The 25,901-nt window shown below is 42.1% G+C and overlaps 1 protein-coding gene across 3 annotated transcripts in view; it reads left to right on the top strand.

Moving 5' to 3' along the window:
• The first annotated feature begins 2,783 nt into the window (after positions 1-2,783).
• PCGF1 (polycomb group ring finger 1) overlaps positions 2,784-25,901 on the top strand; it is a 121,323-nt gene continuing 98,205 nt past the window's right edge. For all 3 annotated transcript variants that reach the window (XM_030190884.1, XM_030190886.1, XM_030190885.1), the window contains exons 1-2: positions 2,784-2,903; positions 25,027-25,132. In XM_030190884.1, coding sequence (XP_030046744.1) covers positions 2,817-2,903; positions 25,027-25,132 — 193 coding nt within the window. In that variant the 5' untranslated portion in view covers positions 2,784-2,816. The remainder of the gene's footprint in view (positions 2,904-25,026; positions 25,133-25,901) is intronic.

The following is a 25,901-nucleotide window of genomic DNA, read 5'->3' on the forward strand; positions in this document are numbered from 1 at the left end:
TACACAGACTATTGCTGTATTTTAGATTCAAGAGTCCCAGGCAGCAGCCTAGTCCCATAAAGTAGAAGATGTGAATAAGAGTTAACCAGATGAAGGCTACACAAATTCTTGTGATTCTAAGAAAATAAGAAAATTTGGAGAATTTCACTAGACAGGTGAGTCTGCATATATTGTATTTTCCTAAACATACTTACATTCTTTCCAAAGATGCATGTTTTAAAAGTGCAGTATTTGAAGGAGGAATTAAAGTTCCCAGATTCATCTATGCCCCCTCCCCCCTCATAAAATCTATAATCTCCCCTTGGCCATTAAGGGGAAAGTCAACAAGGAAATGGAATGGGAAATATGACCAGTGACAGCCTGGATCTGAAAGGTGTACTTGAAAGCTCGGAGGAAGTGAACATCAAATAAGACATGGTAACTTTTGTATTTGCTAAGGACAAGGATTCCATCTTGTATTTTCATCATATTTTCTGATGTGTGTAAAAAAGGACTTATGAGAGGAGAAAGAACTTTCTGTCTATATGCTAAGAAAGGGTAGATCTTTGGGTTAAATTTGTTTTATGCTACCCTTGCAAATGTATTATGAGGCTTGAGAATAAAATTTCTCATTTTCTTTGAACCTTCTCAATTGTGTGTGTGGGTTTTTTTGAATAATTTTAACATTTACATATCCAACATAAGAACATGTGAATTGGAATTTCAAAAAAAAGGAAAAGAAATTACAAATATTCCTTAAAAACCAATTTGCCCACATTTAGAGTCACCTCAAAAACAATAGAAAAATAAGGCAGACAGTATAAACTATTATATATAGCACATGTACTATATATAACTGCTTAAACCCACACTACTACTTTTGTGCCCTTTAATAAACTGTTCAAGTTGTAATGAGTCCAAGAATATATATTCAGTACCTTTGATTACAACAGAGGTGGATCCCTCAGAGGTGGATCTCACTGGTTTCTTAGAAGACTCCCAAGATACTATATAAAAACTAGATCCACCCTGTTGGTGTCTTTTGGTCAAGAGAAAGATAAATCATTAGTCTTTAAAAGTTTTTTCAAAAGAAAGACTTGATATATTTTGGGGTCAAGGTTAATATTTTTCCGGATGTGGCTAGAGCCACTCAACTTAGGCGAAAGGCCTTTTTGGTTTAAAGCCTAGGGTGTTGATAATAGGTGCTTCTTTTTTTTCTAAAGTACCCCTGTAAATGTCTTCTTGCACTCAAAGGTACTGAATATATATTCTTGGACTCAATTGTGGCTTGATTTATGGTGTGTTTTTCTAGACTACAGAGATGCAAGTTCATCTGGTGTACAAACTGGTTCGATCTCAGCATACTGCTTGTCAAATTTTTTTTGGTGTGGCTGTGACCCTATGATAGATAGTGACCAAATAAAATTGTGTGACCCCCCATGGAGGTGCAGAGTAATGATGCTTCTCTGGAGAGCCCACTCAGGTCATGAGACCATTTGAAGTCCCAACCCCCAGTTTTTGTCCAAGATGGATAGGTATAGTTTTGCTCTTTAATTTTATTTTTTTTTTTTACTGTTAACTGGTTGATTCAACTTCCCATGGCTTTTTGATCTTGTATTCTTTCATTTTGTTCTCTATATTGCTGAACTGTAATTGTTCTATATTTCTTTTTTGTGGTAAAATTGTCCTTTTTGTATTGCACTGGTTTTTTTTTTTTTTTCTTTCTCAAAAGCTTCTTGATATACATTTAGAATTGGAGAGCTGTAGATAAAGGTCTAAAAAGTTCTGGGCATTTTTCACTTTAGCTAGGCTTCTGGTCGTTAATGCAATCTATACAGTCCCAAAAAAGACCAGAAGACCATAGAGATGACATCTGACATGGTCCTTCTATTTGGACCCTAGGCATGCCATTAGGGCCCTTTTACTAAAGCTTAGTGTGTGCTAATGGAATTAGCGCATGCTAAATGCTAAGAAGCCCATTTTATATACCTATGGGCTTCTTAAAATTAAGCCAGGGTAGAAATCAGCTGATGGTAAATGCCAAGATGCCCATTATATTTCCTATGAGTGTCTCAGCATTTACCACCAGTTGATTTCTACCACAAGCTAAAAATACCACTGTCGCTGCTTAGTAAAAGACCCCCTTAGTTTGTCTTTACCTTACTCTGGGCCTCAGTAATAGCACTGCATAAACCTTGTAGTGCTACAAAGAAAGCAAGATTATATAACTGGAGAAATATGAGTCCAACACTTTGTAGGGGGGGGGGGGGGAGGGGGCTGGCGGAGGATTTTCAGACAATATTCCCAATTCCAGTACAGGATTATTACTCAAACCCTCCAAGTAATGTACCTGCATATAAGTAAACCGTTTGTATCACAGAAAGGCGGCTTGTCAAATTCATTACCCTTTGGAGAACAACAGTCCACTAGTAATGACAGTATCGCTTTCAAAGCCACCTGACTTATACTTTGCCTTGTTTTTCTTTTTTGTTCTTTGTCTCCCTTTTGCTGTCTTCAGTTGATGACCTATGATCCGCAAGCCTGCGATATACAAATACCTCCAAAAATAAAAAGTGCAACTTCCGCCTTCTGAAAGACTTACGGTAACAGAGTTGCTGCACCTCACTTTTTGATCACGCTCTGACCCCTGTGACAACTTGACGTGAGCACGTGCCGCTATCTGCTTGCAGTGAACGGGTACAGGGTTGCTATGGAAACAAGGCAAGCCTTCGAGCCTTTCGCCAGCTTAGCTATAGCAATACCCACACCCGTTGCCTTGGCGACGTAGCTCCGCCCTGTCCCGCCGCAGCCGGAAGTTAGGCAGCGGATTCGCAAAGATGGCGACTCAAGGGTCGATGGTTATAGCTATGCGGTTGCGGAACCAACTCCAGTCCGTCTATAAGATGGATCCGCTGCGAAACGAGGTGCGTAAGTGATGAAGAGAATTGGGAAGGCTCTAATTTCCTCCAGTGACCTCGCAGATTGGTAACCGGAGCATTTGCTCCGAGTCTTTCTAGACCGGGGTGTATGCCCCTCGCGAGACGCGGACGGGATAGTCGTACGCGTGTGTAAGTTATAGTCGTAGGTCTGAGGGATGCAAGGAGGTTGGGGGGATGCTTGTATGTCACGAGGCAGGTGAATTCTTGGTGTGTATGTACATTGGGGAATAGTAAGTGTAAGAGCGGAGCCCGAAAAAGGGGGCTGGATAATTAAAGGGAAGCATGCATGAGGTGAAAAGGTGAAGGGCTCTGTTGAGCTCTGATGCTGTGTCTTTGGGCGCGTGGCTATTCTTGTTTTGCTTTTCTACTGTGACGCGTGCCTTGGAAGGGGAAATAGCTTCAGGCGGATGGAGACGTGTTGCTTTTTGGTAACGAAAATTGAATAATTCCACAATGCGAACGAATAAACATCTCCATAATTCCTGAAGCAGAGTTATCCATTTAAGGAATGAAAAAAAGAATAACTCCTGCCGTCTATTTTCTCATGCTACAACGATAAATGCTTAATGGCTTCATCTATTTGGAAATCCTAGCATTTGCTGTTTCATCCTAGAGACGTAGTCACCCTTGGATGACCTAGTTTCCACTTTTACTTTTTACATTTATTGTAAGCATCATATGTAACTAGGTAAAAGTAGTGAAAATTGGTGAAATTATTATTACTAAATTAAAAGTAGCAAATGTTTCCTGTACTTAGCTTGCTTATTTATTTATTACAAGTTAAAGTGACTAGATATTTTACTTTATACAACGTTGGTTACAGAGTAAGAGGCATATTTTCAAAGCACTTTGGGAGGCTAAGTTCCATAGGTTTCTATGGAACTTTGGGAGGCTAAGTGCTTTGAAAATGAGCCTGTTTGTATCTGTGAGAGGAGGAGGCCTGCCTAGTTGTGTGCATGTGAGTAGCTGTGGTTATGTCAGACAGCCATCTACACTTTCTTACATTCATATATATTTACTTATTTGAATTTATTAGCCACCTTTATAAAGATTACCCAAGGTGATGTACAGCAGGTACATAAGTAATGCCACACTGGGAAAAGACCAAGGGTCCATCGAGCCCAGCATCCTGTCCACGACAGCGGCCAATCCAGGCCAAGGGCACCTGGCAAGCTTCCCAAACGTACAAACATTCTATACATGTTATTCCTACAATTATGGATTTTTCCCAAGTCCATTTAGGACACCGTCTAACCCCTTTTTCAACTCTGCCAAGCTAACCGCCTCCAGCACGTTCTCCGGCAACGAATTCCAGAGTTTACGGTTTGGGTGAAAATTTTTCTCTGATCTGTTTTAAATTTACTACACTAGTTTCATCGCATGCCCCCTAGTCCTAGTATTTTTGGAAAGCGTGAACAGATGCTTCACATCCACCTGTTCCACTCATTATTTTATATACCTCTATCATGTCTCCCCTCAGCCGTCTCTTCTCCAAGCTGAAAAGCCCTAGCCTCCTTAGTCTTTCTTCATAGGGAAGTCGTCCCATCCCCGCTATCATTTTAGTCGCCCTTCGCTGCACCTTTTCCAATTCCGCTATATCTTTCTTGAGATGCGGCGACCAGAATTGAACACAATACTCAAGGTGCGGTCGCACCATGAAGCGATATAACGGCATTATAACACCCTCACACCTGTTTTCCATACCTTTCCTAATAATACCCAACATTCTATTCGCTTTCCGAGCTGCAGCAGCACACTACTACTACTACTACTATTTAGCATTTCTATAGCGCTACAATGCGTACGCAGCGCTGCACAAACATAGAAGAAAGACAATCCCTGCTCAAAGAGCTTACAATCTAATAGACAAAAAATAAATAAAGTAAGCAAATCAAATCAATTAATGTGAACGGGAAGGAAGAGAGGAGGGTAGGTCACTCAGATCCCTTTCTTGGTCCGTAACTCCTAACGTGGAGCCTTGCATGACGTAGCTATAATTCAGGTTCTTTTTTCCCACATGCATCACCTTGCACTTGCTCACATTAAACGTCATCTGCCATCTAGCCTCCCAGTCTCGTAAGGTCCTTCTGTAATTTTTCACAATCCTGTCGCGAGTTAACGACTTTGGATAACTTTGTGTCATCAGCAAATTTAATTACCTCGCTAGTAACTCCCATCTCTAAATCGTTTATAAATATATTAAAAAGCAGCGGTCCTAGCACAGACCCCTGAGGAACCCCACTAACTACCCTTCTCCATTGTGAATACTGCCCATTTAACCTCACTCTCTGTTTCCTATTCTTCAACCATAAAACTTACAATTTCATTAACAGCATAACAATAGTAAAAATGGCCAAATATACACATGAATAAAATAAATGAGAACAGCAAATTAAAACCTTATAATAGGATTACCATGAAACAGTATCAGAGATATTTTGACTTTTATATAGCCTGCTAATAGCCTAGTGCAGTGATTCCCAAACCTGGTCCAGGAGGCATCCCCGCCAGTCAGGCTTTTAGGATATGTTCGATGAATATTCATGAGATATTTGCATGCAGTGGTGGCAGTGCATGTAAATGTTTCTCGTGGATATCCTGAAAAAATCTGACTGGCTGGAGTGTGGACCAGGTTTGGGAAACACTGGCCTATTGGTTAGAGCACCAGGCTGACAACCAGGTAAAACTAGTTTAGTAGTTTAATAAATCTTGATATACATGTAATCTTGGACAAACCACTTAACCCTCCCTTGCCACAAGTACTGTTCTGTAAGCTGGTGCCTAGTTTATAGAATAGTAGTACTTATGTGCATGATTGGCATCAATAATTGGCAGTTACATGGTTAAGTGCTTGGCACTATTCTACACAGTCTGTAAAAAAAAGGGACCACTTAGTTTCAAAATATTCTGCAATTGTTTTTAAACATCTAGGGCCTGATGCACAAAAGTCCCCATTAGGTCCTTGGTAGAACTTACAGATTTGGAAATAGTGAGCAGTGCTTAAAGGAAATAGCATGCAAATGAACTGCATGCAACTTCAGCAAGCAGATTGGTAGGGAAATCACCTAGCACATGCACAGAACAATTTCTCGGTAAGTCCTTGTTCTGGGCATGTGCTAGGGCTGGTATACTCTTTCCTTTCCCCTGCAGTACTTGCTGGCTCTAGTGCTCCACTGTCCCCCTGTCTCCTTTCCCTTGCTGTGTTGTGTTGCTGACTCCACCTTCCTCCTGGCAGCTTATTTGCCTTCCTTCTGTTTCCTTCCCCCCCCCCCCCCCCCCCCCCCCACCATCCAAAAAAAAATATGCTTGGAATCTCATCTCTGAAAGCCCCCCCCCCCTCATCAGCTGACATCATAGGGACTTTCCCCAGCCAATTGGTTCTCTGCTTGTTTCTTTGCTTCCCCTCCAGCTGACATCACAGGGGCTTTCCCCAGCTAATTGTCTGCTTGTTTCTCTGCCTCTCTAGCTGACATCATAGTTGACATCACAGGGGCTTTCCCCAGCTAATTGTCTGCTTGTTTCTATGCCTCCCCCAGCTGACATCACAGGGGCTTTCCCCAGCCAATTGGCTGGTTCTTGTTTCTCTATCTCTAAGCTGTTCTCTGCTCTGGGACACTGTTTGCTATTGAAAAGAATCTCCTTGCTGAAAGCCGTCCCTCCCAAGCTGTTCTCTGCTGTCCCACAAGTTTTGCTATTGAAAAATGCAAGCAGACTGCTCCTCCCAGAAGTCTCCTGCACACAACAGCAGCTCCAGACCTGGCAGAAAAATTTGCATGAAAGGCACTTCTTTCTGTGCATCACTGGAAATGTCTGTGCATTGCTTGGAATGCTCATTTTAATACTAATGAGCTCTTTGAAGTATGTTTGTGTAGGATTATCATTAACTGCTACCCCAAAAGGTAAAAAACATGCAGAACTGCTTTGTGCATTAGATGCTGAATAACACTGGAGCCAGTTTAAATCAGATGGTAAGCTTTGAGCATTGGCCCCTTAGTATGACTTTTGAAAGTACATTAATATAATGGAGTTTTTTTTTTTTCTTCATAACTTATGTTCAAGTATCCTCCTTCAACCTAGACACATTCACAAAGTCTGATGCCACGGAGCTATTGGCTGAATGAATTCTGGTGTTTCATTAATTAAGAGCTCACCTGTTTTGCGAGCTTGATGCTCAAGCTCCATCCTGTTGAAAAAACAAAGTACTGAGAAATGTCTTTAATTTCAGGCAGAAGTTTCTGCTGCAGTTTTGGACATTTTTGGGTTATTTGGAAAAATATTGGGGTCCTGTTTTTTTTCCAGACACCATGTATAAACAGTGTGCCTAATTTGCAATTATGAGGGGGGCGCACGTGTGGGCGCATAGCATGGGCATGTCACCAAGTGATATAGAATGCTTTCAGTTGTGTGTATTGCATGGTGCATTTAGGCACTCCTACTGTCATAAGTAGACACTTCCTAATTTTTGGCTTACCAGTACAGCTTTGCACTAGTATTCTATAACAGCTTAGCAGTGCCTTTAAGCTGTTATAGACTTGGTTCTAAGTGTGTGCGTTTGTGGTGCCTAAAAATGAGGCCTAGTTTATAGAATTGCCACCTTAGATATGAGCCTCCAGGGACAGAGAAATACCTAGTGTACCTGAATGTAACTCACCCTATACTGAAAGGTGTGGCCTAATTTGGATTAATAAAATAAATTAGATGAGCTTTCTCTCTTGTGATAGCAATCCAGGTTGCTTGGAAGAAATGCTCTACAGGTTCCAGTAAGGTATGCGTATCCTATGCTAGAAATAATGAAAAATAAAATATCAGCAGATAAAGACCTGCATGGTCCATCCAGTCTGCCCAAGGTAGCCAGAATTGAATCTGACACTCTGCACAGGTTACTCTTCTTCATGATTGAACACTGGTATACCTTCTCTATCTCTCCCTGCCAGTTTTGGGGCAGGAGTAATCTCTAGTCTTTCCTATTCAGGCCAGCTCCACGTTCAGAATGGCTGCTAGAAGGAGGTTCCAGCAATCATTGTGGAGCCAGCATGGGCAGGAGCAACTGGAGATCGATTCTGCCCCGACTAGACCACCAAAGATCCTAAAGTAGGCCTAGAGAGGGCCTTCGGGTGGTGTTTTTGGTCAAGGATGCCATACCAGTTTCAGTTTTAGCTTTGGTTTCAGCTGAAACTGTGATGAATTTAGTCAAAAACTCAGTTTCAGTCATTCTCTAACCCATGAACCCCCATCCCTTCTCTCCCAGACCTATCCATGGATCTACCTGGTGGTCTAGGGCAGGAATAGCCTCTGGGACTGCCATTAGGGGTCATCGGCACCATTTTGAATCCAGTCGGTTCCGAGGCAGGAGTGGAGGAGGATTGCTCTTACCATGGGCCATTAGACTCCTGGATAGGTCTGGAGAAGGGGTAGGGGGGGAATCAGGCTTGGTGGTGAGCAGGGCTTGTGCTAAAGGGGTGCAGTTTCTGAAGGGGGGGGGGGTGGGAGATTATACTGGGGGTTGCAACTGTGGCATTTCTTAAGATTATAGTTGTACTACTGGATATAAGTGCAGTCGCACTAACACCTCTTGAGGTGGCTGTAAGTACAGCTGTGCTGTTGGCAGCAATGACAGCTTGTGTGTAATACTGATTTGCATGCTAGCTGTCACCAACAGCTGCTCCTCAGCTCTCTCCCTGTTGTGCTTGTGAACTGCCCCTACCTGTATTAAGCAGCTAGCCTGTTTTTTTTTTGGCTGGGCTGAGTGGTTAATATACAGTAGCTTATAGCATGGGTCTGTTCTCATTGCCTGGGTGTTGCTCAGATTCTTTCTTTTCTCTAAAACTTAATTCAGTTCAGTACCCTTATTTTATCATCCCCACCTTAGTAATTCCCTTATTTCTTATTTGTCTTGTTTGTCTGTCCTAATTAGATTGTAAGCTCTGTCGAACAGAGACTGTCTCTTCATGTTCAAGTGTACAGCGCTGCGTACATCTAGTAGCGCTATAGAAATAAGTAGTAGTAGTAGTAGTAGCTTAGTAAAGGGCCATTAAACTTTTTCCTGTAGACACAGAATGGTGAGAGAGCGTTTGAGATCAGACCCAATTTGGCAAAAACACAGCAAATTCCAGAACACTCAGCAATTAAAATAACTCTGATCCTTTTCATTTTCTCCTTCCCCCTCCATTCTTTTTAACATTCCATCCGTCGCCTCCCCAAACCCTTTTCCCCATTCTGTGTCTCTCTTGATCTGTTGTGTTCTTCTGGATTTGAAGGAGATATATATGCTATCCCCCCACTCCCAAATGATATATATTACAAAACTCAAGAACTTTGTGGATAATGATCAAGATTGGCAACATTTGTAAATAAAATAGATTGCACAACAAAAAATGAGAATAACACTTTTAATTTTTTTTTTTGTATGGACAGTTAAAACTAGAAAGTGAAGTTGTTTACCCATAACATAATTTCTCAGTGGACAGCAGGATAAATCAGCCATAAATATAGGGTTTCACATCATGACAACTGCAGACCAGTCTCTCCAGAAAATATTCCAGGCATGCGTGAATCCTTTTTCCCCAGTAACCCGAGGTTCCTCCTTCTCAGTCTGTTCTATAGTTAAGGGCAGCTTCAACTGTGGGAGGGTTGTGTGGCTGATTTTATCCTGCTTGTCCATGGAGAATCTACATGACAGGCAAGCAACTCCATGTCTTTTACAGCAGTAAACATGGCATTGCAGTTTAGAATTGTGTGAGGCACCATTTTTCCAAGAAAAGTGTTTGGATTTTTAGGATCCAAGGTGATGTGCTGCACCCTCCTATCATGCAAGATGCCTGTTACCTTTTGGTTATTTCTCTATTATGGCAGTCAGAGGTACAGGCCAGCTCGCCTAGCCATCTGCTTTGCACACTGTTGGACAGCTTGTTCTCTCGCATGACTCATAAAAGCATCTATGTGGAGATTCAGCTCGGAGCCTGGTGGGGTTGGCCGCTGAAGTAGGAGGTGCAGCACAGTTCCTGGGGCCAGAGGTTTCTTTGAGCCTGGACAATGGAGCCTTACCCTAGCAACCAGAAGCGACAGGTTATTACAGGAAACATGAGTAGTTGGGCAGGAAAGAAGTCTAGCACAGTAGTATAAACTAGACAAGGCTGTTTAGGTCCCAAGATGGGGGAAATCAGAATCGGACGTTTTCTAGCGTTGAAGGTATTTTAGAGTTAGCAGGATTTACTGTGGGCAGTGTTCTGGGACACATTTGAATAAACCTGCAGAAATGACTTTAGATTCTATATGGCTTTCTATTTCTAATTTGGCAAAAATGTTTTGTCCATTTATTAATAGTCTGGCTCCTCAACTTAAAGCTTTGGAAGCTAAAATGATTCAGCATGATTTTGAGAAATCTAAACTTAATTCCTCAGTGGAAAAACTTCAAACCTTTCAACAGACTGTTTTTCAGATTGTCAGTTCAAACACCATGCATCACTGATAGGTAAGCTATCTGGTTTAAATTGGAAAGTCTATGGAGAACCTCTCACATCTGTAAAGATCTATTAAATAAATCTTTGAGGTCCTGCCAGGACCTCTCTGAGCTCCCTCAGTGTTCTGGGAGCTAGGTAGTTTAGGCTCCTTGGGGGTGCCTAATGAGAATCAGTGGGTTCCCTCTGCAGTGGAACTGGTGGGAGGCAAAGCTTTGCCTGTTCACTTGCAGTGGGCCCTCATTACTACTACTACTACTTATCATTTCTATAGCGCTACAAGGCATACGCATTACCTCTAATCAGTGGATCCTGCAAGTGGTTTAACTGGGCTATGCTCTTGAGGTCCTAGAGCTCGTTTCAGATGCCTTTCTGGTGTGCTCTTGCAGCGTCTGTTTACGTTTTCCAAAAATACTAGGACTAGGGGGCATGCGATAAAGCTACAAAGTAGTAAATTTAAAATGAATCAGAGAAAACATTTCTTCACTCAACATGTAATTCAACTCTGGAATTCGTTGCCAGAAAATGTGGTAAAGGCGGTTAGCTTAGCAGAGTTTTAAAAAGGTTTGGACAGCTTCCTAAAGGAAAAGTCCATAGACCATTATTAAATTGGACTTGGAGAAAATATTTCTGGGACAAGCAGCATAAAATATACTTTTTTGGGGATCTTGCCAGGTATTTGTGACCTGGATTGGCCACTGTTGGAAACAGGATGCTGGCGTTGATGGACTTTTGGTCTGTCCCAGTATGGCAATACTTATGTACTCATGTACTAAGTGCTAATTTAAGGTTTTTGAAATTTCTCCTGCTAAAGAGGTGGTTAAGAAAATATATTTTAGAAGCTTTACAATATATCTCAAGAGATATTACATTGGGTTTATTGGAAACCAATGAATTGGTGGACCCATCTGAAAATTCTTGTGGAACATTGGTTGTGACTTTCGCTACTGTTGTGGATAGATTTATTTATTTTAATTTTGCTTAAATATTATTTAGATCTAAAAAGGTCATTTATGGGTGAAATTTCAGTCTTCTCGGATCTTTTTTAAGAACATAAGGATAGCCATACTGGGTCAGACAAATGGTCCATCTAGCCCTATGTCCTGTTACCAACTGTGGCCAATCCAGGTCACAAGTACCTGGCATAAACCCAAATAGTAGCAACCAATCCCAGGCAAGCAGTGGCTTCCCCATGTCTGTCTCAATAGCAGACTATGGACTTTTCCTCTCTTGCAATGTTCAAACCTTTTTAAAACCCAGATATGCTAACTGCTGTTACTACATCTTCCGGCAAAGAGTTCCAGGGCTTATCTGTTGAGTGACAAAATATTTCCTCCTATTTGTTTTAAAAGTATTTCCATGTGACTTCATTGAGTGTCCCCCTAGTCTTTGTACTTTTTGAAAGAATAAAAAATCGATTCACTTCTACTCGTTCTATACCACTCAGGATTTTGTAGACCTCAATCATATCTCCCCTCAGCTGTCTCTTCTCCAAGCTGAAGAGCCCTAACTTCTTTAGCCTTTCCTCATATGAGAAGAGTTCAATCTCGTTATCAGTTTGGTCGCTCTTCTTTGAAACTTTTCTAATTTTGGTATATCTTTTTTGAGATCAGCAACCAGAACTGAATGCAATACTCAAGGTGAGGTCACATCATGGAGTGATACAGAGACACTAAAGTATACTCTGTCTTATTTACCATCTCTTTCCTAATGATTTCTAGCATCCTGTTAGCTTTTTTGGCTGCTGCTGCACACTGGGCAGAAGATTTTGGCGTATTGACTACAACAACACCTAGATCTTTTTGTTGGGTGCTAACCCCCAAGGTGGGCCCTAGCATCAGGTAACCATGATTCAGATTATTATTCCCAATGTGCATAACTTTGCATTTCTCCACATTAAATTTCATCTGCCATTTGGATGCCAAGCCTTCCAATTTCTTAAGGTCTTCATGCAATTTTTCATAGTCCACATGTGTTTTAACAACCTTAAGTAGTTCTGTCATCTGCAAATTTAATCACCTCAGTTGTCATTCTGATTTTCAGATCGTTTTTAAATATATCAAATAGCACTGGTCCCAGTACATATCCCTGTGGCACTCTTATTCACCCTCTTCCATTGAGAGACTTGGCCATTTAATGCTACCCTTTGTTTTCTATCCAATAACAAATTCCTAACCCACAACAGAACATTATCTCCTATCCCATGACTTTTTAATTTTTCTCAGGAATCTCTCATGAGGAACTTTGTCAAAAGCTTACTGAAAATCTAGATTAGATACACTACATCAACCGGCTCGCCTTTTATAGACATGTTTATTCACGTCTTCAAAGGTATATGAAGCACATTGGTGAGGCAAGATCTCCCTTGGCTGAATCCATTCTGACTCTGACTGATTAAACCATGTTTATCTATGTGTTCCGTAATTTTATTCTTTATAACAGTTTCCACTATTTTACCCAGCACAGACATCAGGCTTACTGGTCTGTAATTTCCTGGATCTCCCCTTGAACCTTTTTTAAAAATCGGCGTTATATTGGCCACCCTCCAATCTTCAGGTACTATAGATGATTTTAATGACAGATTACGTATTACTGACATCAGAACAGCAATTTCATGTTTCAATTCTTTCAGTACCCTTGGATGCATTTCATCTGGTCCAGGCGATTTATCAATCTTTAATTTGTCAATTTGGCTCAGAATCCGCCTTATTTTCGAAAGAGAAAGACGCCCATATTTCTACCCAAATTGGGAGATGGGCATCTTTCTCCCATGGGCGTCCAAATCGGTAAAATCGAAAGCCGATTTTGGGCTTCTTCAACTGCAATCTGTCACGGAAACGGCCAAACTTGACGGGGCGTGTCGGAGGCGTGGTGAAGGCGGGACTGGGGCGTGTTTATCAGCCGAGGAGAGATGGGCGTCCTCGGCCGATATTCGAAAAAAGAGAGGTGTTTTTAGCGCAAATTTAGGTCACTTTTTTTGGACCCTTTTTTTCACGAACAAGTCCCAAAAAAGTACCCTAAATGACCACCGGAGGGAATCGGGGATGACCACCCCTGACTCCCCCAGTGGTCACTAACCCCCTCCCACCCAAAAAAAACAGCTTTAAAACTATTTTTTTCCAGCCTGTATGCCAGCCTCAAATGTTATACCCAGCTCCATCACAGCAGTATGCAGGTCCCTGGAACAGTTGTTAGTGGGTGCAGTGGACTTCAGCCAGGTGGACCCAGGCCCCCCCCCCCCCACCTGTTACACATGGTGGTAAATGGGGGTGCTCCAAACTGCCCCCAAAAACCCACTGTACCCACATCTAGGTGCCCCCCTTCAGCCATAAGTGCTATGGTAATGGTGTAGAGTTGTGGGGAGTGGGATTTGGGGGGGCTCAGCACCTAAGGGAAGGGAGCTATGGACTTCAGAGGTAGTTAACTTTTTTTTTTTTTAATTGTTACAAGTGCCCCCTAGAGTGCCCGGTTGGTGTCCTGGCATGTGAAAGAGACCAGTGCACTACGAATCCTGGCCCCTCCCACGACCCAATGCCTTGGATTTGTTCGTTTTTGAGCTGGGCGCCTTTGGTTTCCATTATCGTTGAAAAATGATACCGCCCAGCTCAAATCCGCACAAATCCGATGCATTTGGCTGGCACAAACCGTATTATCAGAAAAAGATGGACGCCCATTTTTTTCGAAAATACGGTTTGTCCCACCCCTTCACTTGCTCGTTCTCGGAGATAGACGCCCATGGAGATGGGCGTTCGCGTTGATTAGGCCCCTCTGTCTTCCAGGTTCACTGAGATTTCTTTCAGTTCCTTTGCATCATCTCCCTTGAAAACTATTTCTGCTGCAGGTAGATCTTTCAGACCATCTTTCATAAAGAGCAAAGCAAAGAATTAATTCAAGTCTGTCTGCCTTGTCCTCCCTGAGTGACCCTTTTGCCCCTTTATGATCTAACGATCCCACAGATTCCCTCCCAGGATTTCTGCTACTGATGTACCTGAAAAAGTTGTTGCTGTGAGTTTTTGCCTCTGTGGCAAGTTTCTATTCATATTCTTTTAGTCTTCTTTATCAGTGTTTTGCATCTAACTTGTCAGTGTTTATGTTGCTTATTATTTTCTTCATTTGGGTCCTTTTTCCATTCTTTGAAGGTTGTTCTTTTGGCTCTAATAGCCTCTTTCACTTCACCTTTTAACCATATTGGCTGTCGTTTTCTCTTCTTTATACGTGTGTGGAATGCACCTGGTCTGGACTTCCAAGATGGTATTTTCATACAAGTTCATGTCTGATTTATTCTTTTTAACCATTTTCCTCATTTTATCATAGTCACCCTTTTGAAGACCTTATGCTTCTTGGGCTTTCCCCCCAGTGCATAGAGCTTCTATCCCATGGTGCCAAGGATGACGCCGAACCCGTGTGTGTCCTCTCTGTCTGGTCTGATGTTGACCAGTTCCAGAGCCTGCTAGCAGCACACGGTGTTGACAGGTGGAGGTCCCTTGATGCTGTTGCATTCTCAGTGGATGCTGAAATCTGAGCAGCCATGGAGGTTTGCTGCTGGTGCTGAAGTTAATGTTCTGGCCTTCAAGGAGCCAAAAAGATGCTCCCTATGAGCCGGTCATACCCTCTGAGTTCTCACCTGCATTTTTAAACAGCGATCACAGTCAGAGGGGTCATGATGTGGCCTGAGGCACTCGATGCAACGAGAGTGCGGGTCCATTGTAGAAACCACCCGTCTACATTGGGCACACCTCTTGAAGTCATTGGGGGGGGGGTCTTCTGTGACATCGAAAAAAGGATCTTTGCCATGTTAAACTGCTCAACCTTGAACTCTCAAAAAGGGGCAGTGTTCAAACTGAGGTCAGGGCTGCAGGCTAAACTGGGCAGTCACACCAGAAAAACAAAGAAAAGGTTAAAAAAAAAACCCTAAGAAATAAAAGGGGCATGACAAACAAAATTGAGAAAAATTAGGATCAAAATAAAGAAAAATAAACTTGCATGGGAAGGCACCGCAAAAATCATCACACTGTGAGGAAACACACAAATGTGTCTTCTCAGCTCTGCGGAAAAAACAAGACTCAGAAGAGGCAGTTTACTTTTCCTGGGAGGAGTTCAGTTAAGTGCGTACTTTTATCAAAAGTTTCTTAGTATATCTATTATACATTATCAGTCTAACGAATACGGGCCTCTTTTATCAAACTGTGCAGCATGGGCTTTGTCGGCATTATTGCACATGGGACTCCTAACGTGATTTGATAAGAGGCTCTATGTTTTGGGGGAGCCCTCACATCAGGCTTCATATTTGGCTACTATGAGATTACCTATAATGGGATGCCTGGTTAGGACTCCTAATGGGGTATAATGAAACATTTTTATTCCCTATAATTTACATGTGGCTGTTTGTTTTCTCTTAGTCTCCTGGCTCCTCTATAATTGTGGACTGGTGCTAGGTAATATTTAAATGTTTATATTTGTAGAAAATGTATTATTTTCCCCCTAGCTCAGCATTTTCTAGCTTGTATGTTTGCTTGATTGTATTGAAAATGTATAAATACATAAAAAATAGGAATTTTAAAAATATAAACTTTGGTTAACCATTTTTTTCTATTCTGTCTTCCTATATGTGTTTTGTGTAAATATAGTGATGTATATTAATGACTGTCTTCAAGGAACTGCACTGATGGACAGACTTATATATACCCATACTGGGTCAGACCACATCTAGCCCAGTATCAGTGGCCAATCCAGGTCATAAGTACCTGGCAGAAACCCAATTAGTAGCAACATTGCATGCTACCAATTCTGGGGCAAGCAGTGGTTTCCCCCATGTCCATCTCCATAACAGACTATGGACTTTCCTCCAGGAACTTTTTTTTTTTTTTTTTAAACACAGATATGCTAACCGCCATTGCCACATCCTTGGCAATGAGTTCCAGAGCTTAACTATTCTTTGAGTGAAAAATATTTCCTCTTGTTTTAAAAGTATTTCCATTTAATTTCATCAACTGTTCCCTGGTCCTTGTAATTTAGAAAGAGTGAAAAATCGATTCATTTTTACCTGTAATACACCACTCAGGATTTTATAGACCTCAATCATATCTCTCCCCCCCTCCCCTTTCAGCTGTCTTTTTTCCAAGCTGAAGAGCCCTAACCTCTTTAGCCTTTGCTCATATTGCAGGAGTTCCAGCTCCTTTATCATTTTGGCCGCTCTTTTTTTTTTTTTTTTTTTACCTTTTCTAATTCCGCTATATCTTTTTTTGAGATACGACTAGAATTGAATGCTATACTCGAGGTGAGGTCGCAACATGGAACGATACAGAAGCATTATAATATTTTTGGTCTTATTTTGCAACCCTTTCCTAATAATTCCTAGCATCCTGTTTGCTTTTTTGGCTGCTGCCACCACACACTGGGCAGAAGATTTTAGCGTATTGTCTACAATGACGCCTAGATCTTTTTCTTGAGTACTTACTCCTAAATTGGACCCTAGCATCAGGTAACTATGATTTGGACTATTTTTCCCAATGTCAATTTTTGCATTTGTCCATATTAAATTTTATTTGCTGTTTGGATGCCCTTCCTTCCAGTTTCCTTTTTCTATTATTTATATTCTTTATTAATTTCATTTTAAACAAAGATAACAATATTTGAAAGATACACCAATATTTGGATAAATTCTACATCAGAATAGAAAAGAAAAAAAGGAATAAAATAATCAAACTTACATAATATAAAATATTGTTTTTTAACAGTCCACAATAATGGAGAGATTCTAAATTAGACCAGAGGAAGTTGGTTTAAACAGGGATAAGAATTAAAGAAAAAGAGCGGGAGGTTACCCCTTTATCAATCTAAACAGCTTCATATCTATCAGTCAGTCCTTTTTGTTGTCTTGCATATTAAGAAAACTACGCAATTGTTCTGGTTCATAGAAAACATATCTATTATTTTTAAAGAAAAGTAAACATTTACAAGGGAATCTCTATTGAAAGGAAGCATTTATCTCCAAAGATCTCTGTTTCAGTTCCAGAAATTTCTTCCTCCTTTGCTGTGTCCATGTCTGGAAAAATCAAAACCTTGCTACCCAAAAATTCAGGATGAATATTTTTAAAGTATAGCCTTAACAAGACCTCTTTATCTTGTAAGAATACGAAGGAAATAATTAGGGTTGCTCGAGTTTTAATTTCCTCTTTGGGCTGTTCCAAAAATCCTGTTATATCCAATATCTCTGAAGTAACATCTTACTGCATTGGAACCTCTTGTAAAGTATTATCTTGCGGTTTCTTTTTATCTCCAAGATAATATAATTTTTGTAATGGTGGAAGAGATTGTTCTGGATATTTAAAAATCTGTTTTAGGAATTTATTAAACATATCTCTAGCAGAAATATATTTTGTTTGAGGAAAATTCAATATACGCAGATTTAAATTCCTTGTTAAGTTCTCCAGGTTTTCAATTTTTCGATGTATTATTAGACGATCTCCTGCTATTTGAGATTATTGTTCTTGTATTTTAACCAAGTCAGATTCCATTGAATTTTGTTTAGTAGAAACAATTTCAAGTTTTTCTTTAATATCTCTTACTTGCTTGGAGTTATTCAATGAAACAGTAATAACAGAAGCACAAACCTTGTGCAAGGCCTCAAGAGCTGACCATATAGATTCCAGTGATATTTCCTGGGGTTTCACCAGGGGCTGGATCGCCATGGCGCACAAAGAAGTTTCCTCCTCGAAATCAGCGTTTCGAATCCCCTTCGTTGCCGCCTTTCCTGCTGCCATTCCTGGCGAAAACTGATTCCCTTCCACCAAGATGGAATCCTCTGCCACTTCCTCCGACGAGGTCTGCCGCCCCTTCGAGTCGTCATTTACCTTGGCGCTCGGCACTACGGCCCCGTGTGGTTGTGGTGGTGGAAGGGTAGCTGGTCCTATTGGGCTGAGCGAAAATTCGCTCTCCAAACTGGGGCTCTTCCTTGCCCCGGTAGTGGAAGCGCCCGTCGGGGTAGACACCAAAAACGAGGAGATGGACTTTTGTCCCGAAGAGGGGGGCACTAGCCTCGGGAGGGGAGGTCCCTTAGGCTTACCCTTCCTCTTTGGCATGCTCGTTCGTGGGGAAAAAGTAAATTGTTAAGTTTTTAAGATGAGCGTTCCTCTCCCACGACCTGCTCAGTCGCCATCTTGGAATCTCTCCTTACCTTCCCGTTTCCTAATGTCTTCCTGCAATTTTTCACAATCCTTCATGTGGTTTGACAACGTTGAATAGTTTGTGTCACCTTCAAATTAATCGCCTTGCTCATCTTTCCAATTGCCAGATCATTGCTAAATATATTAAATATCACTGGTCCCAGTACAGATCCCTGTGACACTCTACTTACTATTCATCCTCCTCCTTTAAGAAAAATGGCCATTCAACCCTATCTTCTGTTTTCTGTCCAGTAACCAAGTCCTTTTCTTTGCCCAGCTGTACCTCCCTCTTCCAGCCTCCCAGGGTTGAATCTACCACTTTACTGCTTTGTTTCTGGTCCAGAGCACTGAAGCCTCCTCCCAAATACATATGGGTTGTGACTGCAGCCTTCTTCTTACCCCCTTAGTCCCATACTTCACAAATGCAGCATTCTCTTTTTCCTCTTCTGGTGCTGTGCAGGTTGCAGCTGCAGCCGCCTGTTCCCTACCCGATCCTGTATTATTCATCCCAGGATCTTCCAAACAAATTCTGTGCCGTGCAGTTGCACAGAATTCTCCAGGAGTAAAATACACATTGATAGTGATGCACATTGGTAGCCATGACTTCTTCCATCACTGCTTCTGCCCCCAGAACCCTTAGCCTTTGAGTCAATGACTGAGTAATTAGTGGATTTGAAAGGCCACAGCTTTATAGACTAACCAAACAGTTTGTAAATGTGGCAAGCTTCTTTCCAGGTTGTTAGGCCACCTGCTAAGCAAACCACAGGCTTGCTTGTCTGCCATAATAATAGATTGAATTTCTGTGAACTTTAGGCTCTCACTATGTTTTTAAGCAAGGATGGTCCTTTTTCAGGTTACTTTATTTGATATATACCACCCATCAGAAGTTATCTGAGTGGTTAACATTTGTAATTACATTAAAAAAAAAAAGAGAGAGAAATCAAACAAGAAAAGGGGGGGGGGGGGGGGGAAGAGAGCAGAATTCCATTAGGATAGGAAAGGAGAAAGAACGGACAGTAAAATAGGGCTACAGTGCCCTCCAGAGTTCCCTACAGCACAGTGTAGTCCCTTCAATTCATACATTACAGTTTGAGGCAGACCACATAGTATATCAAGCCTCTTTCCTGCCAACCTGCTTTGTCACTAGCTTGACCACAAACTTGTGCAATCTGAATTTGGCTTCCTTGGGCACATAAGGTGCTGTCTGTCTTCCTGTTGAATGCTATACTACAAACCTGTGTGTTTTATATATACAAGTCATGTGGTAAGGTCCCCAAGTCCTCTTGAGATAGGAACCATACCTTTTCTCCTCCAGAATGAAGTGCTGTGTGCCACTGGGCTTACATACCTCACTACAAATCTGGGATAGTCATAGACTTCAGACCTCCTAGAAAATTAAGTGTGGTCTGATTGGGAAGAGTAGAGAAAATGCTTATAGCCACTTGTTAGTTAATTGGTCCTGTCTTGTGTAAAAACACAATTGTATCGGTAAGACTGCATAAGCTGAAGCCTATTCCTACCCATCAAGTTTAGGATGGTGCATTATTTATTTATTTTTGTTCTCACTTCTGTGATTCTGTAACTAGTGATGTATTCAGTGCTAGTAAGGTTAAAAATGTCCAACCAGACTGTCAGAGAATCAACGTGCTGCTTTCTCCAGTGCTGGGTTTTCTAAAGATTATTGTCTTGGACATCCTCATTCTGTAGGGAGATGTCATCACAATTCCAAAGTAGAGTCCAAATCTGTAGGGGAATATGGCTATCGTTGAGTCCTCAAATCTGAAGGGAGGTGTGAAGTGTCTAGGGAACAATTTACACCAACCCCTGGTCCACCTTCACTTTGTTTGCTGGCAATGTGTGCTTACAGAAATCTTTCAGTTCAAGTAAAGATTTAGTATATAAATGGTAACAGTAACTAAACAAAATTAACAATATTTCTCTTTATCGGTAATTTCATTCCTAACTTCTTAACAAACTTTCTACAATCAATAAATTCATAAGGAAACAAAAACCAAAATAGTCTTAAGGCCCTATTTTCTAAGCTGCGCTGTAAGCGTGCTAACTTTTTAGTGCACTTTAACCGTTTAGTGTCCAATGTTCCCGTAATAAGCCATATGGGAACAGATTGATGGGAACAAAATAGAGACACCCATTATATTCCTATGGGGCACACCCAGCCAGTCGGGGATTTCAGGCTAGAAGACTCTGTTGAAAACCTCTGAGCTAAAGGTTTGCCAAAATGCTGATTTTGCTATCCCACATACATTGCATGAGGATGGATGACGTCCAAGCATTATATTGCTGCCATATGAAAGCAGTCAATTGACCTATGCCTTCCTTCAGTTGCGTGAATGTTGGAGGTATATTCCATGTGTATTTCATTGAAGTATCTCTTATTCAGTCACTCAACCAGTTCTGCCTGTCAAAAATGGATTATTGATGACCATGGCAGTGAATCAAAACTATGGTGATACTGATTACAGTGTATTGCTAGCGATGAATTAGTCTTTCCTGTTCATTCTGGCTGATTTCTGGGGAAAATGGGAAAAAACCATAATATGCTTGGTTTCTGTACAATGAATTTATTGCCTTTTGCCTCTAAAATATTGTGGATCCTGGAGGGGCTTTGCAAATTCCAATATTTATTTATTTGTTGCATTTGTATCCCACATTTTCCCACCAATTTGCAGGCTCAATGTGGCATACATTATGCCATAGTGGCGATCGCCATTTCCGGGTAGAAAATTACAAGTGGTATTGCATTAAGGCGTATAAATATTAATGTAGAATGCAAAGTGGTATTGCATTGAAGTTCCTGGATGATAGAGAGAATTATATAATTTAGATAATCAACTATAGAAAGTTCATTTTCGGCACGAGAAATAAAGTGGCAGTGCGTATTGCGTAGCTTTTGTTAGTGGCAGTGAAGTTTATCAGTCTAGTGTAAAGAGATTGGTTATGTCCAGTTCATGTAAAGTCTAGTTGTCTGGTCTTTAGGATGCTGGAATATTTTTGGGAGTGTGCTTCGATACCCGAACAGGGATAGTTTCTCTTCCTTCAGCTTGAGCACAGCAGGTGCAGGGTCAGTTGCGAGCTCTGTTCCAAACTCCGAACCCGCGGGATTGGGACTATGTACAAGTTCTGGGTTCCATGGCCTCCACCTTGGACGTCATAAAGTGGACCAGAGCTCACATGCGCCCCCTGCAGTAGCACCTTCTGAGCTGTTGGTCTACTCTCTCAGAAGATTACGAGGTTTGGGTGCCATGTTCAACCTGTCTGGTGTCGGGCATTCCTCTGCAAACCCTGGAATGGAAGATCGTGGCCATGTATGCGTCGCTGTCTGGTTGGGGGGGCTCATTGCCTCCAACAGATGGCCCAGGGCATTTGGACCTCAACAGAGATGTCTTGGTTGCAGGCGATTTGTCTGGCCCTTCGGGAGTTTGTCTCTTCTCCGTGGTTGCTCAGTTCGAGTTCTCTCGGGCAATGCGACGGCGGTTGCCTACGTGAACAGTCAGGGGGGCGCCAGGAGTGCACCACTAGCACACGAGGTGGCCCTGATCTGCCGTTGGGCAGAAACTCCTCTGTCTTGATGGCGGCTCGTATAGCGGGGGGTCACAGAATGTGCAAGCGGACTTTCTCAGTTGCCACCAGTTGGAGCCGGGGGAGTGGACACTGTCCCCTCTGGCCTTCGATCAGATAGCTGCCTGTTGGGGGATGCCGGTGATGGACTTAATGGCCACCGCATTCAATGCGAAGGCTCCCCGTTTCTTCAGCAGGGGAAGAGAGCTGGGCTCAGAAGGCATCAATGCTCTTCTTCAACCTTGGCCCAGGGGCCTGCTCTGTGCCTTTCCCCCATGGCCTATGGTGGGCAGGTTACTGACTCTCATTGCCAGTCATCCCGGTCGAGTGATCCTGATGGCACTGGATTGGCCCAGATGTCCCTGGAACGCGGATATGGTCAGGCTCCTGTTCAGTCCTCTCCAGCTCCAGGCGCAGGACGGTCTCTTGCTGCAGGGACCACTCATGATGGAGGATCCCTCCCCCTTTGGTCTTACGGCCTGGCCTTTGAAAGGGCGAAGTTGAGAAGAAAAGGGTATCTGGACGTGGTTATCGCTACAATGCTTCAGGCTCGGAAAAGATCCACCTTGATAGCTTATGCTAGGGTGTGGGGTACCTTCGATTCGTGATGTGTGAGTTCGGGATTGTCAGCGGCTTCGGTATCGGTTATCCTTTAGTTTCTTCAGGAGGGTGTACAGAAATCACTCTTGTTGAGTTCTCTTAAGGTGCAGGTGGCAGCTCTGGCTTCAGGGGGCGTCGATCGCCTCCCACCCGGATGTAGTTCATTTTTTCAGGGGCGTAAATCGGTTGCATCCTCCGCACGTGCCAGTTCTGCCATCCTGGAACCTTAATCTAGTTCTCAAAGCGCTTCAGCGTCCTCCTTTCGAACCCTTATTGGGGATTACGGTTAAGGATCTTACCTTGAAGGCAATTTTCCTAGTAGCCATTACTTCGGCTCAGTGAATTTCAGAGTTGCAGGCTCTTTCTTGCAGAGACCGCTTCCTGCGTTTTACGGAAGCGGGGCTATCGATTAGGACAGTTTATTCGTTTTTGCCCAAGGTGGTTTCTCGTTTCCATTTGAGGCAGTCTCTGCATTTGCCGACTTTTCGCCGGGAAGATTACCCTAGTAATTCCGGGCTCTTCGCTGCCTTGACGTGAGACGGGCTTTTCTCAGGTATTTGGAGGTGATAAATGAATTTCGTCTTTCTGATTATCTCTTCATCCTTTTTGGAGGCAGTAAGAAGGGTCATATGGCTTTCAAGGCCACCATAGCCCATTGAGTGCGAGAGGCCAACACCTCTGCCTATGTGGCATTGGGCAAGCAAGCCCCTGCGCAAATTCGTGCTCATTCTACACGCGCTTAGGCTTCCTCCTATTCAGAGTCCCGTTTGGTTTCTCTGGAAGATATCTGCAGAGGCGCTACATGGGCTTCGGTCCATACGTTCACTCGTCATTATTGGGTGGATGTGGCAGCTCGGCAGGATGCGGGGTTTGGCTCGTTGGTGATTTCTGTCAGGTTGGGGGTGTCCTGCCCTACTTGAGGACTGCTTGTGTACATCCCACAAGTCTCTGGATTGATCTGTGGGACGCTATGAAAGGAAAAAATAATTCTTACCTGATAATTGTTTTCCATTAGTCCCAACAGATCAATCCAGAGGTCCCCCCCCCCCCCCCCCCCCCCGGATTTACTGTCTGTGGTTTTGTTTCGATTGGTTAGTTTTTTCGGGTTTCATTGTTCTGAATGTTCATTTGTTTGATTAAATAATAAGAGCAAATAAATTTGGAAGTGGTGGAAGTATGTTGGGCATTTGGTCTGACAATGTCAGGAGAGTTTTCTATTGTTTCCATTCCACTGCATTGGTATCATTCATACTGAGGTTTACTTGACTGCACAGGTCCACGTATAGCAAACCTTGGAGGTTCTGTCTCCACCTGCTGTTATAGGGACACAACCACAAGTCTCTGGATTGATCTGTTAGGACTAATGGAAAGAAAATTATCAGGTAAGAATTAATTTTTCCCTAGCCATAGATTTATGCAGGCCATGCTTTTTGGTCTCCAGTACAAGAGAGTTACCACAATGATCTGGCCTGTAGAAAGCTACTTAAAATCTGAATTTTTAATCCAGCTTTTGAACTTTAAGCCTTGAGCTTGTTAACAATTACAGACAGGTCAGAAAAAAAGCTAAAAGTTTGCTTTTACTTTAAAAACATTAATACATATTTGATATCACAAGAAAAATTTGAAATAAAAGTAGAGAGATTTTCTTTTTTGTTTTTTTACTTGTATTGATGATTTTTAATGATTGATTTTTCCTGTGTGCATATAACTTTTCTTGTACATTGCCTAGAGCAGAGGTAGGCAGTTCTGGTCCTCAAGAGTCCCCAGGCAGGTAAGGTTTTCAGGATATCCACAATGACTATGCAGAAGATAGATTTGCATGTACTTCCTACCCCTGGCTTAGAGCACAGTCCGAGACACACCCAGACAGTCAGGTTTTCAGGATATCCACAATGAATTTACATGAGGTAGATTTTGCATAATGTGGAGGTAGAGCTTAGATCTTTGTTTTTAATAAGCAACCTATTTAACAACAAAGGAGTTAAAGTAACTTGGGGGAACCATAGGAATGGGGGCAAAATTGCCAAGTTGTGTTGTGGCAGTTCATGTACTCTGCACATGCAGTTATGTTGTGTGTTGTTGTTATGCTTGGTCTTGGGCAGAAGTGTCATGACTTGGAAGTACTGTGCTTTGGATACTGCTTGGAATTGTTGCACAAATGAATACATTTATTCTCTTCACATGTCTGAAGAGGTTAAAGGTTTTTTTTCCTGTACTGATCTTTCCAAGCTTGGTAAGGGTTAGTATAACACTAGCTGATGTTATGAAACTGTGTGACATAGCTCTACTCTGTGGATTTCTTTTCAGGAAGAAGTGAAAGTGAAAATTAAAGACTTGAATGAGCACATCGTGTGTTACCTGTGTGCCGGCTACTTCATTGATGCCACCACCATCACAGAATGTTTACATACCTGTAAGTGACAGTGGGAGGGAACCGATCTGAAGAAGGCATTGATGTTGAAAAGAGTTGGTTGTTCTAGAGTGTTCTTTGTTTTGCTTTTTCAGTCTTTCAGATGAATTAAGTGGTCATGGAAAGTGCCTGAACGCTAGCACTGCTGTGTCTCTCCAGAGCGTATACGTGTTACTGTGTTCTGAGGGGATTGAGCAGTGATCTTGGCATAACCTGGAATTAATAGAAGTGTCCTAGGTTGCTGCCTAGTTTATATCCAGAGGTAGTATTTCCCAGTTACATTAACTGATTTATATTTTAGATGGGACCAGGCCCAGGATTGGTTAATACCAGGAGGCAGATAAGCAGCTTCTGTCAGACCTTTTGCATCACATCCATTACAGAACCGACTCAGTTATGTTGTTTTGAACCAGCTATTTACTGAGGGGCCTTTTTACAAAGCAGCACAAAAAAAATGGCTTTAGCACATGCAAAGGCCAATTTTAATGCAGCAGTGAAATGGCTGATTTATGTATTAATGGTCACACGCTGTGTCAGCATTACTAAGCGGCTTTATAAAAAGGGGGAGGGGGGAGCTATAAAGCCCTGAAAAGCAGTACTAGTTACCTAAGTTTCTTCCCTTGGGCCTAGGATTTTGAGTGGTTAAATTTAGCTTAATGTTTAGAGGATTTCACTAGCTGGAGAGCCCTTTGAAAATGTAGATATGTTCTTACCAATGCAATATTATAATATTGTTAAAGCACTTCAACTTGACAACTTTTCAGCTTACTTT

This window comes from Microcaecilia unicolor, chromosome 2 (genome assembly GCF_901765095.1).
Source record: "Microcaecilia unicolor chromosome 2, aMicUni1.1, whole genome shotgun sequence".
Taxonomy (NCBI): Eukaryota; Metazoa; Chordata; class Amphibia; order Gymnophiona; family Siphonopidae; genus Microcaecilia; species Microcaecilia unicolor.